The 14,874-nt window shown below is 31.3% G+C and overlaps 1 protein-coding gene across 3 annotated transcripts; it reads right to left on the minus strand.

The window, feature by feature from the left end:
- Nucleotides 1-5,629: 5,629 nt before the first annotated feature.
- On the minus strand, nt 5,630-9,333 carry LOC116110418 (pyrrolidone-carboxylate peptidase-like). 3 transcript variants are annotated; one of them, XM_031396645.1, is made up of 6 exons: nt 9,214-9,333; nt 8,095-8,438; nt 7,138-7,242; nt 6,995-7,042; nt 6,117-6,335; nt 5,630-5,766 (listed from the first exon to the last, which is right to left on the minus strand). In XM_031396645.1, exons 2-6 carry the CDS (start codon nt 8,359-8,361, stop codon nt 5,719-5,721), a joined length of 687 nt encoding a protein of 228 aa, XP_031252505.1. In that variant the 5' UTR covers nt 8,362-8,438; nt 9,214-9,333; the 3' UTR covers nt 5,630-5,718. The 3 variants fall into 3 exon arrangements, with proteins under 3 accessions (XP_031252505.1, XP_031252504.1, XP_031252506.1); XM_031396644.1 differs by having other exon boundaries at nt 9,080-9,214; XM_031396646.1 differs by lacking the exon at nt 5,630-5,766 and having other exon boundaries at nt 5,831-6,335; nt 9,080-9,214.
- Between the last annotated feature and the right edge of the window lie 5,541 nt (nt 9,334-14,874).

A 14,874-nucleotide genomic window follows, 5' to 3' on the forward strand; every position in this document is an offset into this window, starting at 1 on the left:
GCTACTACTAGTCGTCGTTACAGTTACAAGTTAGATTATTACAAGCTGTCATCTAGTAATCAAGATTTTTTCTTACCTGGGCTAATTTTTTTCTAGTACGATATATATTATAGGTATGAGAAAAAACTATAGTCAACCTTATCATTACAATAATACATGGTCTTAAAATTAGAGATTTTTCATTATGATTAAAAATATTTAGAGAGATTTGTTTTAGAAAAGCAGAAGTGATTTGAAGTCTTGAAACAGAAACAAGTCACAACTATGAATTAAAAGAGTGTTTATAAGAAATAAATTTATCTTGTGATAACATTGTCGCATATTATTTTCTTTTCCTTTACTCTTTGTTATAATATAACTGTATATTATAAGAGAATTAAAAGATTAATCGTCCTAGAAGAGTTAAAGAAGAAAATATTTATTACTGTAATAAAAGATTGTTTTATCTACATATTTAGAGAGATGGAGAAACATATTTAAAATAGTCAAAGAAACTAGTATAAGTCCTTATTACAATTATTATTTTAAGACCTGACCGTTACGAGACTCGACAAGGTGACTGAGTCAACCAGGACTGGTGATGACGTGATGTCAACAATAAAAGTATTTTTAAAAAATTATAATTGTCCCTTAAATTTTAACATATTATAAAATACCCCTAATAATTAAAATTAGTTCCTGAAATTTTATTATATTTTAAAAATTTCCAAAAAAATTAATAATCCCTAAAGTTTTGAAATATTTCAAAGACACCCCTAAAAATTTATTAGTCCTTATAAATTTGAAATATAACAAAAACCCCCCTAGAAAGTGGAACCTAAACCGGACCAGAGAGGCTACCAGGTCTCAGTCGGATTGGTAAGACGACTAGTCCGGTCTGGGTTTTAAAATAGAAATTAAAATCACAAACCTGGTAAATTATTAAAAGTCCGACAAGTTCACTAGTTTATCATTTCTGATACAAATTTAACTGTCGATATCATAAAATAGATCACTCTATATTAATTATTACAAACCATAATTTAGCAAAGTACAAGGTTATTGTTGATTATTATAAATTCATCGTTATAGTTACAGCAAGACTTATGAAATAACAATAAAGACCATAACCAAACAAAAATGATTTATAGTATTCATTTTTTATTTATTTGATAATTACTTTTCTTTTTTTCTTTTTATTATAATTTTTGCATATGTCATCTAAGAAAAGTCTTCAAATATATATATTCCTATTCAAGAAATTAGAACCAATACATCACACAATTAAAATTAATGGAGTCAAACTTTTAATAATGAAATATAGCCAGCAAAATATTTTTTATTTAATTTTCCAACAAAATCATTTAATTATAACCAGAGTCCAAAGGTAAGAAATGCCAAAGAAGAACTATCATAGTCAAATACTAAAAGAGACAAAAACAAAAGATCCCCTCAAGCCAAAGTGAAGATCCATTGCTTTCTTTCATTTTTGTTTTATAAATTATAATAAAAGTTTTCTTTTAATTATTTATTTATTTTTTGTGTAAATAAAATTTTGCTACAGCTTTAATAGTATTATTGTAAAAAAAAAAAAATATATATGGAACAATTTTTTAAGAGTCAATTAATTTTCTCTTAATTTCTTAAAATTACATTACAAATAGAAAATAAAGTACTCTTTTAAGTGACTTAGAACAAAAAAATGTGGTACTAGAAAGCTTAACCGGTAAGATCTCTCGTAAACATATAAAAATTACTCTTAGATATCAAATCTCATTTACATTAAGGTCAAGAATAATTATTTTAAATTCATTTTAGAGTCCAAAAATAATTTCTTTTTTAAAAAAAAAAAAAAAATTTGAGAATAGTATTACCCTTATGTGATTTGCAACAAAAAACAGTACTACTGAAATTTAACTGGTAAGATCTCTCGTAAACGTATAAAAACTACTATTAAATATTGAATCTTGCCCAGTTCAGGTTTGAAAACAATTACTTTAAATTTATTTACGAGTCCGAAAATATATATATATAGGGAAAAAATATTTACCTGCTGAGGAATAGGAGGTGTAATTCTAGCCATGTCTGTAAGGTAACTAACGAAACCATCTTTCAACAAATAGTCCATCCCTAAAAGCTCTTCACTCTTCTTCTTTTTCATGATAACTCCATTTTCATCTTCTTGTTCTTCCATTTCTTCAATCTCAGATAATGCTTTGGCAGCCTCTTCTCTCAAACCATGCCTCTTCATGCTCTGATACATTCTCAATGCAACATCCCTCGCCGTTTTCGGTGAAGCCATTTCTATCTGTTGCCTCACTTGTGGTGATGTTCCAACAGAAATGTCTTGCATACTAGAACGCTCGTCAGCTACACCAAGTCCAGCATCATCGCGAACCCATGACATGGATTTGGAATAATTATTCGATATATTAGTACCAGAAGGGTCATCAAGTTTATCAAGCCCAATACCGTTGCGAACCCACCTCTTGGAACTTGAAGGAGAAGGAGAATAATCTTGTGAATTCTCTTCCATTTTGTTTTAATATTCTCCTTTTAGATTTTCAGGTATTTCAAGTTTTATTTGTTTGATAATAAAGAGACATCTAGGTTTCAAGCTATATATGTATCATGCATGCATCATGCATAGTTATATATATATATTTTGGAAATTAATTTGAAGAGAAAGTGGGAGAAATTTAATTTAAGTGCAATATTTTGAAGTAACTCAATCGTGAAAGTCGGCTTGTGAAGTGCCACCTGGAAGAACGAAAGGTGAATGAGGACAAGGAGATAAAGACAAAATATATATATATATATAATGTGTCATCTAAAAAAAATCTGGACTTTAAGAAGTTACCAATATGAAAATTTTCATATACGTAGAGTAAACGACATTTCCCACCCAAGGTTTGCCTTCCCACTCAAACAGTTTTAAAATACCACTTTCTAATCAAAAATTTATATTTTGTTGGTATCAAAATACACTTTACTTTCTCAACTAGCACTTGGTGGGTTACCTGGAGCTAGGGTAAAAAGAGTTTTTTAGAGTAAAGGCTGGTGGATCGAATGGTGGTGAACAAGAAACATTAGCTTTGTAGTGGTCGATAATTCCTGAGAAATCAGATTCCGGAGTGAAAGAGTTTTTGTAGAGAGGAGACTAGAGGTTTAAACCAGAATCGGCTTTGGATAGTAATAGAATATTAACTTTGGGTGGAAAAGTGTCATTAATGCAAACCTTGGGTGGGAATAAGTCATTTTCTCTAAACGTATACATTAAAGTGTGGACCAAACAAAAATGAAGCATAATTGAATGGTCGATTTGTAAGTTAATATATTATTGTTTGATTTTTGACAGATGTATACATGTCTTTGTATAGAAAATATATCAAGGTTCTTGTAAATTGATACATGATAATATATATGCATAAAATTGAGATATCATATTCTTGTGTCTCCACCATAATTAATTAATGACAGAACTAAGGCCAATATAATAAATTGAAATTGGCCTGCAAATTAAAGAAGTATTCATAAATTTGACCAAATTAATGAGATTGATTCAGTCTTACAAATTATTAAGTTAAATTTTCAGCCTCGAACATATATAATATGTTTAAACGGCAGGCCTCTTCTGCCAATTTTCTAATCTTAATGAAGAAGCGTTCGATAAATCTAAATTATGATCCTTTCTTGATATAAATTGGCCTAAACTTTTACAAATTGTATTGACACATGTATAATAATAAGTCATATGTTTTATCTATTTTATTTACCACTACTTACAATCTTTAAGCACCTAAAAATTATATCATAAGGTATTTTGGTATGAGTAACATTAACCTTACAAAGAGTCATACAAAGAGACAATCTTTACCCTTAAATTTCATGATTGTCTTTTTCTTTTTCCCTTCTTTTAAGGGTAGGGATTATCTCTTTATATGATTTTTTGTATGTCTCTTTGTAAGGCTAGTGTTACTCTTTTGGTATAAGCAAAATGAGAATTTATATGATAAAACACTTAATTCATGATATAAAAGTACCTAATTTTTTTTTTTTTTTTTTAATAATGAGGTATTAGATCAACTTACGCATACTTGACTAATCCACAGGGAAAAACTATCTTACAACAATAACCGTCATGGCCTCCTAAGTAAATTATGGCAAAATCGTAAAAGTGCTATCTTTGTGCTTAGCGGAAAACGAACCTGGAACTATGTTCTGTCGTTTGCAGCCCCTTGGCCCGCCCTTAATAAATAATCTTTTTGTTGGATGGGTGAAAAAAAAAAAAAAAAAAAAAAAAACCTCGGTATGAATCAGTTTATATTTTGAACATCAGTGTTTTCGGAAAGTATTACAAATCATTCGTCCCTCGAAATTTTATATTTATAAGGGCACTTGAAGTTGACCCATGTGATGTTAATGGAGGATTTATACTAAAGTATCAAAAATCTTGTGAATGATTTCACTTCTTTATATGCAAATGCGATTCACATTTTTATTTTATATACTTTATCATATGCTTATCATTTAACTTTACCTAAAGTTTTGTCCTATTACAAGCACATGTATGTAATGACAATAAAATGTTACGAATCTTCCCATCTCTTTTACAAATCATCGATAAATATTACAATACTATCATTAAATGTTACAAAGAATCCACATTTAAACAGGAATTATTCACTATTATTATTCATTGATCATTTTCATTGTTGTATTATAAGACCGGGAGTAAACAATTTTTCCCACCCAAGGTTTGCCTTAATGAATTTTCCCACTAAAGTTTATATTCCGTTATACCCAAAGCCGATTCCAGCAATGAAAATTCTCTTCGTCACCATCCTATGAACCTCCGGTTTCTCTCTACAAAATCTCTCTCACTCTGGTACCTGATTTCTCGCCTACTACCGGCCACCGCAAAGCTAGACTTTCCGTTTTAGTTGATTTCTAATTGATTCAACGACAAGTTTCAATCGATCACCACCATTGATGAACCGACCTCTACTCTACAAAATCCATTTTATCTTGATCTTGATAACTAATCGAACGCTAGTTGAGAAAGTGAAGTGTATTTTGGATATTAACATAATATAAGTTTGGGTGGGAAAATGGTATTTTGAACTTTTGAGTGGAAAACTGTCATTAAGGCAAACCTTGGTGGGAAAAAGTCGATTACTCATAGAGTAATGTTACACTTATAAAGAAATCTTACAAAGACTTCATACAAAATGATGTGACAAAAATGAATGGAATAAATATAATGAGTTTGACTTTTTTTTTTTTACTTTCATTCATTTTTTGACATCTTACTTTATATGAAAATCTTTGTAAGATTTCTTTGTAAGTATAATATTATTATACTCATAGACCTGTCATAAAAGATGTATTTTACATTTCTTGTTCCAAGTTCACCTATGTTTGAATGATAGGTCACTTATGTTTTTTTGATAATTATCAAAACCCTCTTATAATTTAAAATTTAAAAAAAAAAAAAAAACACTAGTGTAGGTGCACTTCAAATTAAACGATCTCACAAAATATATGAAATTAACCTTTACTAATGATAAATCAACCCGGGGTTTTTTTTTTTTTTTGTTTAAAGGTGAATCTTGTAAGCTATAAGGAAATTTTTTCGTTACTTTTATGTTAAAAAACATGCTTCAATTCACACTCAAAGGAGAAATCTAATGCAACAAAATTTAAAACAATATACATCAATTTTTAATACTAAGAAAGTTAAATTTTAAGCATTTGGCATCCACAAATAAGCCTCAGAAGAGCAAACTGCAGTATCAAAATCAAGAGTTAGTCAAGAATGAAAAGTTAAGGAAGATAAAAGAACAAGAGGTCGACGAATGCAAGCAAACTTTAAATTTATTTGGATATGAACAAGAACAATTTTCAAGATCGTAGTCGAAACCTTCGAAAAAAACATCAAAGAAGAGGCAAGTGCCACAAGTACATTTCATTTCATTCACAAACCACTGATCTCTGTTTATTAAAGCATTTTCAGTAATACTCGTCGATCCACCTTTAAACACATGGCCAGTTACAATACACAAAGCATATGAGTTCCTGGACATTGAGATGTGGGTGGATGACAATAAGTTTCACTAATACAGAGAAGCAAGTACCTCCAACAAGGAAGCTGCGAACTGCATTTGGGTCTCCTCGTCGATGGTTAAGAAGAGAGGCACATGAACAAAGAGTGATTTCGTCCCATTCTGCTCTGCAAACCGAAGGGAATGATAGTAAACATAATTGCATACAAATCGGCCTGCATCATTGGAAGTAAGCACCTCATAACCCTTCTTCGCCAAGGTCTTTGTCATCTCCTCAACAGGTAAAGTAGTCTGCATTTTGGACAAACAATATATTTAGGATGGATGAATTAGAGGAAATTATACAAAACCATGGTAAGACAAAAGCAATTGTCGTGTCAAAAGCATTTTCACCACATTAGCTACAAAGTGCATTCTAAAATCCAAAAACTTTTGCCACCACAAACGAATGATTCTAATAATCTTAATTTCCATTTACAAATTTTGAATAATAGAAAACTTCAGACAAGTTTAATATCCCCAAGGCAAACTTATCTCATTCTAAAAGAAGTACAGAATTTAAGCACATCAACTTGGGTACATCGCGGAATAACGCATTATAAAAAGAAATGCTTGATTTTTTATCATTTTAACAGCTAAATAAAGCATTCTTTTTTCAAAATTTAAAAACCAGCAAGCAGTTCCTTTTCCACCACCAATAAGTTACATTTCTTCCAATCCCATTACATTTTCTTTGAAGAAAAAAGAAAAAAAGAGGAAAAAAAAACACTTTTACACTGAGCATAAGAGTTATAAAAAGAGAACTACCCCAAGCGTGTCCTGCAATCTGGTGAAATCTAGGGACACGAAGTCTATGGATAGTTCACATTTTAGCACACAACATTAATTCCAAAATAACTTGCAGCATGTATTGGAAAAAAGTTAAAAAGGAATCATGAAATCTCTTCTACCTCTCGTACTCGTGTTATTTCACCGTCTGTGGGAACAATGGGTACTTTCTGAGGAAAAATAACCAAGTATTAGTAAATGATTATTTGGAAGGTCGAGACAAGAAACTGCAATTGAAACAGAGAAACTTATGGGTATATCTAACCTGAGGTTTCCATCCCAGCTCATCAGGACATCGGAAAGTAGCTTCATTAAAAGCTTGTTGCTCAATTGCGAATCTTGTTGCACCACTGTTGACTCCAAAGTGAAGCTGCAGGAACATTGCCAGGACGGACAATTAACATAATACACAAATGTCAAAGAAAGTTCCATTACACCTAAGGCATGTTCTACAGATGATGGAGTTCGAATTATCAAATTCAAGAAACATTGTTAGGAAAGACACAAAAATAATCCCAGTTTGGTTCCAGCTTCAGGCTTTCATTTGCAGTAGCATAAAATCTCTCAAAGACAAGGTAAACGCATCTACATTGATTGTCTAATACTCACATGATCCAGTTTTCGTGTGCAATAGCAGTAAATCCTCTCAAAGCAATATAAAAGCATCTAAATAAATAGTCTAATACTCACAATCACAGCCTAAAAATGTAATCTTCTTTCTGAAGTTATGGAGAGACCTTTATTGATAATAAGTGGAACTGCATCATTTATAGAGAAGCAAGAAAGCAAATCATAGGTTCAACAACTAGCCTTTTTCAAAAAAAAAAATTTCTCTAAATCATATTGCAACCGCAGAGACCTCCAACTCCACTGTGGATGGGATTTAATTCTGAGACCTCTTGTACAATTACAAGAGAACTTACAAGCAACACCAGCTAGATCCCCTAGTTCCAATGAATTGTTATTAAGAAATATTTCTAATCATAATCTGCAACTACGGCCAATCCTAAGTCAATCCAAGATATACATTTCTGGCTTTCTCCAATGCTAAATCAAGCCCTATAATTCTTAAAAATATGCCGATAGAAACAGCAATCAACCGAAAACATCCTTCACCAAATACGATAAGGCAAAACAAACAAAATTTGAATACTAGCAATTAAGCAATATGCATAGTAATGAAAACAATAGCGATTTATGAAGACATAAGAGGGCAACTGACCCAGACAATTCTTCTGGAATTTGGTGAGTCAGAATCCTTCTCACTTATGGCAGACTGCAATGTCTGATATAGCGCAGCAAGCGCTCCCTGTCCTGCAGTCTCAAGAATATTGCAACTACCGAGAATACAGCCTTTCGGCATACCCTTCTTCTTCATATATTCTTTCAAATTACTAACAATTGTCTCAGTTGGGTTCTCAGAAACTCCATGAAACTTCTTAAACCCTGTCACATGGATAGTCACTGCTGGTGGCCCTTCGGACCCCATTATCTGCCTATCTAAACTAACACGACAACGTAGTGACGTATACTATAGCATGAAAATTGAGTTCAATCTCTAATCACCTGCATTACAAAACATAAAACATGAATTCATCATTCATAAACCACCAAAAAAAGAAAAAGAAAAAGAAAGCTAATCAGAATTCATTCAAAATGTCCAGCACAACGACACTCCCCTTCATGGTTCAAAAACTTAAACCTTACCAAAACTAAACCAACTCTCCCCATCAATTAATTAACCAAGCAACTAAGCTTAATAAAAATTAAGGCAAATTTAACAATCATCATTAAAAATATTATTAACACAATCAAAAGTCATAATTTAACAATTGACCATACACTGATCCTATCACAGAAGCCAAATTAACAAACCCTGAAAATTCTACCCCTTTTGATTGGTAAAAACCTCTATAAGACTATAACTAGCTCAAAACGTATGAAACAGCAATAAAAACATGAATAATTCATTGAATTCAATCAAAAAACAAGCTGAAAAACAATTAAATTCATCGAAAGTAAGACCTCAAAAACACGAGACAACAACAACCCACTTGCCAAACCACCTAAAGATTAAAGTTTTCTTGCTGAATTCTCAATGATCCGATCCAAAACCAACAAAACAACCATCAAACAACACGTTCAATTCCATAACAAAATCATCACTCCACACAAAAAAAAAAAAAAAAATAGTAATAAGAACCCACCAAAAGCTCGATTGGGGAAATGATGAAGGAGAGCAAAAATACTGAGAGAAACAAGAACCCAGAAACCAATCCACGTAAAAACGAAGCAGAGGATTTAAATAAAGTAAAAAGTCCACAGTTTTTCGTAATCTTACCTGGAAAATAATTAATAAAAAGAAAGAGAAATTGAAAAAAGAAAAGGAAAAAGAAAAAAAAATTCAAAGAGATGACTCAACAACCAGTCTTATCATATTGATTTAACACAAGACTAAACTGATAAAGATTCCTATCTGATTAGATTAAGAGAGAGCGAGAGAAGGGGACAAGGTTAAATAAGAAATGAAAGAAGGGGATAGTGGAGGGGTCCCTTTCAAAAAGGGAAAAAATAAAGAAATAAAATAAAATAATTTAGTTTATATGTTGATTTATTTTAATAATTTATAATGTTGCTTGAGCTGATTTATAACACATGATTATATATGTTATTGGTCTATGATATTAAGATTAATTTATTAATGATTTTGAGGGTAATGGTACATAATGAAGTAACATTATATGCATGACAATATTAAGGTAATATTATGTGTTAGTGTTATCTAATATTAATTATTAAATCAATATTGGATGATCAGATAATAAAAGAGTAAAAGAAACAAAGAAGGATTTTAATTTACATATCTCTCGAGTTCGAGTCTCTACGACTATTAATTGAGATGTTGGTATTATTATAATGGTACCATATTGGGCTCGAGTAACCTTAGGGTTCACATGTTTTTAAAAAAAAAAAAAAAAAATTGTACAAGAATTAGGATTGATATGCACCAAAAAAAGATTCCTTGTTTTGTGAAAACTTTATTAGAATCACGTGCAACAACATTCCCATCACCACATGCTATTTTCAAAAAAATCATTTTAATTTCTTTATTTATTTTCTAATTTGTATGTAGGTGAGAAAATATATTGAAATTTCTTTAAAAATCAGTTCAATTCTTTTTTATCATTTACTTATTTTGTATGGAAAAAAGAAAAAAAATCAAGTAAATTTCGTTTCGTTTATTTTCTTGTGGTTGTTTTTAATACTTATTCAATTGATCTCTTAAGATAAGTAGAAGAAATAAAATTTGTCTCAAAGTCACAAAAATAATTTTGTTATTTTATAAGTAAACATCTCCATGCATAAAAAAGCTCTTGATCAATTTTATAAAACTTCAAATAATGTCAGAGATCATCTTTAGGAAGATTTGGGGTATACACGTCCATCTATTTTATTTTATTTTTATTTTTGATGACCGATGGTGTTTTTTTCAATTTACGTACAGTTTAGTTAATTTTTTGATACTTTAAAACTATCAACCGAGTAATAATCTAATAACGCACCTCAACTAATTCCTCTTAACCCTTAAATTATCGTTTGGGTAAGATCTCTAATAACTACCTTTCTTAGCAACCGAGGAGAAACTTGAACTTATGACTTCTTGATTAATACTATTAAGAGTTCTTATTGAATCACTTAGCCACTTAGAGGTAGTTCATGTTCATTTGTTTTATTTAAACTAAAACATAAATTAATGAAATTGCATATAAATTAATTGAGAAATTGGTAGCTTGCATGAACTTAAAGGAGTCAGTGTATATAATTTATCTGGTTTAATTTCAATCAAATCTTTTTTAATATAACAAATTATTAAAGTAAACAGTTAGCTAAGATTATGACAGCCAACACATGGGCCGTGACAGTACAAAAGCCTTTTTTTATTGTTTATTAATAAATGATTAAATTAATAAATCACATTGTAATTATTAATTAAGTAATAATGCAATAATGGAAAGAAATTGTTTTTCTTTGACTTAACTATCTCTTGCTTTTTATAGCCCACCCTTAATAATTAAAACTATGAGCTGGAAATGGGTGGTTCATTGAATATCAAAATAATGGTTTTTTTGTTTTGTTTTGTTTTTTTTTTTTTTTTTGTGGGATCTACTATAAAGGGTATATTGGGTAATGTCACTTTCTCATACCGTTCGAGTCTAATTAAGTAGATATAATATATTAAAAAAATACTATTTTGTACATCTTATTGTAATACGATCAGCCAATTAGAAAATAAAAATTCATTTGGTATGATTTATTGAGTAAAATTTATAAAAGAAGATATTACAGTAGAGCTTTTGTAAAAAAAAATATTAATTGTTTGATTAGGAAAATGTAAAATAGTTTTCTAATATTAATTTACCAAAAAAGTTTTAATAAACAAGAATAGATCAAGAGAAATTTATAAAATTGAATAGGGATATTTTTGAAATTTCAACATTTTTAATAAGTTCAAAAGGAGCTTATTTAAAATAGGGGGGTTTTCACAACGCCCTAATGTTTAATCAAATAACAAGATCTCTCATAAGATTTCAAAAATAAAAAATATTCATTTGTCGCTAGTGAGCTGTTAATTGACCATTAGAATTTATAACATGATGGGTCAATAAATATTTATCATATTGTCCATCTTCCATTTATTTTAACACCAAAACCTTAACGGTACGGGGATTTATGTTATTACTATAATTACACGAGGATTTTATTATTTGATTATACATAATGGGGATAATTGTTATAAACCATTTAAAATAACTTATTTGAAATGATACAAGCATTTTTAAAATGCAACCAAACAGTCTAAGAAATTTTTAAAAGTGTGCTTATAGCTTTAAATAAGCTCTTTTAACTAGTAAATAAAGCCAATTTTTGACCTCTTATGCTTTGATGTGTCAAAACTATCCAAAAAGTTGATTGATTATCAACCAAAACATGTTAAGGTATGACACAAGTCATAACCAAACCAAAACAAACTTGTCAGGTGGTATGACTGTGCGTAAGCCGAATTTTAAAGAGATATGACCGTGCGCGATTAAGGCACCCCCATTCGGTAAAAGAAAATTGCCCAGATGAACATGCCTTATTGCATGACCTCGTTCCTCATGGTCGTTCATCACCCTACAAAAATGTGTGGCACGTGCACAGCCATCTTGCACGATCGTTCCATTCAAGTCTAAAGTCAAAATTTTCAAATTCAGAATCCTTCACGATCTTGATTATTTTCCGAAGTCAAATCAAGTCACAACTCATGTATCAAAATAGGCACAATGTTCCTATCTAAAGAGTTTTGCAAATCAGATATCCAGGAAGCTGCGGTTGCTTCTGAAAAATCTTGTGGATTTGTAAGAGCAATTTGGGTAAGGTCATTCTGCATGGTGGAATGACGATGCAATGTCTTGCACGATCATACGACGAGGTGGAATGTTCATTCCAAAAATCCTAGATCTGAGAAAATATATTTGTTGTGTTAGGAATGACTATTTGCAATTATGAAATGACTGTTCCTCTGTGTCTACAACCTTTATAAGAACTGCATTAAATGAAGCAACGACTATAAATGGCTATATCTTAAAATCAGAGCATAAAAACACACTTTGAAGAAGAAAAAAGTAGGGGAGAAGAGCACAAAAAATCTATTGCAATGCTCATAGTTCAACATTGATTTTCCCTAACTCTCTTTGAACTAAATCTTCTATATTTAGAGAGAGAAACCTTGTAAAACATTGAGTTTATCAGCCTACCTCAGAGGCAATCATTCACAAACACTTTGATTCAAACCTTGGTGGTGAAATCCTATAAAATTGGGTGCAATCTTGTAAATCTAGTGTGTGGTGGCAAAATCCTTGTAAACTAGAGACGAAATCCTTGTAAAAAACTAGAGGTGAAATCCTTGTAAACTAGTGGCGAAATCCTGATCAACTAGAGGCAAAATCCTTGTAAACTATTGTATTGGTGTAATGCGATTATAGTGGAACTTCAAGGAAGTTGCCTTGAAGAAGTGGATGTTAAAGGCTTGTGGATATAGCTCCAAACCACTATAAATCTCTGAGCGTTTCTCTTCCCTTAGCTCATATATCATTATGAAATCCTTGTCAAAAACTAGAGGCGAAATCCTTGTAAACTAATGGCGAAATCCTGATCAACTAGAGGCAAAATCCTTGTAAACTATTGTATTGGTGTAATACGATTATAGTGGAACTTCAAGGAAGTTGCCTTGAAGAAGTTTATGTAGGAGGCTTGTGGATATAACTCCAAACCACTATAAATCTCTTAGCGTTTCTCTTCCCTTAACTCATATATTATTCTTTGCATATTTATTGCTTGCTCACCATTATTGCTCATATTTATAACTCTAAATCTCATTTATTGCTCAACATTGTTTATCTTTATTGTTTAACATCATTCTTATTTATTGTTTTCCATTGCTTATCTTTATTGATCGTTAACATTGTCATTCATTATTTGTTGAGTTTATTTATTATCATTGATTAGTTAAACTCATTGTTATTCATTGGTATTGTTGATAGTTTTTATTCCGCGATTATTTTTATAGATTCCTATTCAAACACACCCCCTCTCCCCTCTTTCTTTTGTAGGAATATTTGTCATATAGGGTTTTACACAATCAAATAGGTTATAAGCATATTTCATTCATACTTATGTGACATATTCATGTTAATTGGTTGTATTATGACAAGATATTGCATACATGGAATGGGTGTCACATAAGTGTGCTTTATTGAAAATATGTTTATTTAGTTGCATATGGGCCTTGAAAACCTACTTTTCATCTGAGCATCTACGATTTAAGTGGAAGCTGTGCCTATGGATTGCAACACTAGTTTTCCCCCGAGGACTAGTACAGGTGCATATAAGTTGGATCAAACACCTTGGTTACCCAAAAAAAAAGGTCTAACCTGTTTGGGGTCACATTAAGCGTGCATCATTGAAAATGCGTCTACTTAGTTAAGGAGACTTAAAACTTATAAACTAATATAGGGTGGGCTTACTATTTATGATACTATTTCGAATCCAATTTTCAAAATGTCTGTTTGTTTTATTAGTCAGGGAAATCTATCCCAAAAATTTGATTCCTGACATCTGCAATTTTTTTACCGTTCTGTTTGTGGGCCCCTGCCATCTGCAAGTTTTTTTCTCTTTTCCTTCTTTCTTCTTCTTTCACAAGTCTGTCTTCTTCCAACCACCATTACAACTCTCTCTTCCACCTACCATTCGCAATTGTTTTTTTCTCTTTTCCTTCTTTCTTCTTCTTCTTTCACCAGTCTGTCTTCTTCCAACCACTACTACAACTGTCTTTTCCACATGTATTCAAACACATAAACCTGACTCCACTACAACTCTCTCTTCCACCTGCATTCAAACACATAAACCCGTCACCACTACAACTCTCTCTCCCACCTGCATTCAACTTCTTGCGAAGCTCAGTCAGGTCGATCTGCATTATTTCGGAGCACAGCTCCCTGCTTCTTTCACATATGCCTTAGGTTTTGTTGTTTATGTATTATGTTTGTTTGTGTGGTTTTGTTGTTTATGTATTGTGTTTGTGTGTGTGTGAGTGAGTGATTCCAGTAAAGTTTTCCTAGTAGAGTGTGTTATTAGGATCCATGAAGTGAGCACCTAATACTCCGATTCTCAATCTCTTCACATACATCTATTAATCGGTGCCCCCTCTGCCACATTTATAGCTCTGAAGACCCATATTACCCCTTGATTCCATCATCCCTAGATCTCTTTCACCATCACTATTATCCTCTTTAATATCTTCCATCACCAGATCTCTTTCACCACCACCCCAGTTTGTGTTGTTACAAAAGAAGGTGTGAATTTGATGGGTTTTGTTGGTGTAATGATGTCTTTTACTTTTTCACAAATGTGTTTTCATAAAATAAAAATTATCAGATAATAGAAAACTAACGTAACATAC

This window comes from Pistacia vera, unplaced genomic scaffold, assembly GCF_008641045.1.
Source record: "Pistacia vera cultivar Batoury unplaced genomic scaffold, PisVer_v2 Contig601, whole genome shotgun sequence".
NCBI classification, from domain to species: Eukaryota; Viridiplantae; Streptophyta; class Magnoliopsida; order Sapindales; family Anacardiaceae; genus Pistacia; species Pistacia vera.

Bases quoted from the DNA above. Each gene is read 5' to 3' on its own strand.
- LOC116110418 (XM_031396645.1), bottom strand. From the start codon at position 8,361: ATGGGGTCCGAAGGGCCACCAGCAGTGACTATCCATGTGACAGGGTTT. The intron at 6,336-6,994 runs GTAGAAGAGATT...TCCAAAATGCAG, and splicing joins AAATAACACGAGTACGAGAG to ACTACTTTACCTGTTGAGGA. The intron at 5,767-6,116 runs GTACTTGCTTCT...TTGATACTGCAG, and splicing joins TCGCAGCTTCCTTGTTGGAG to TTTGCTCTTCTGAGGCTTAT.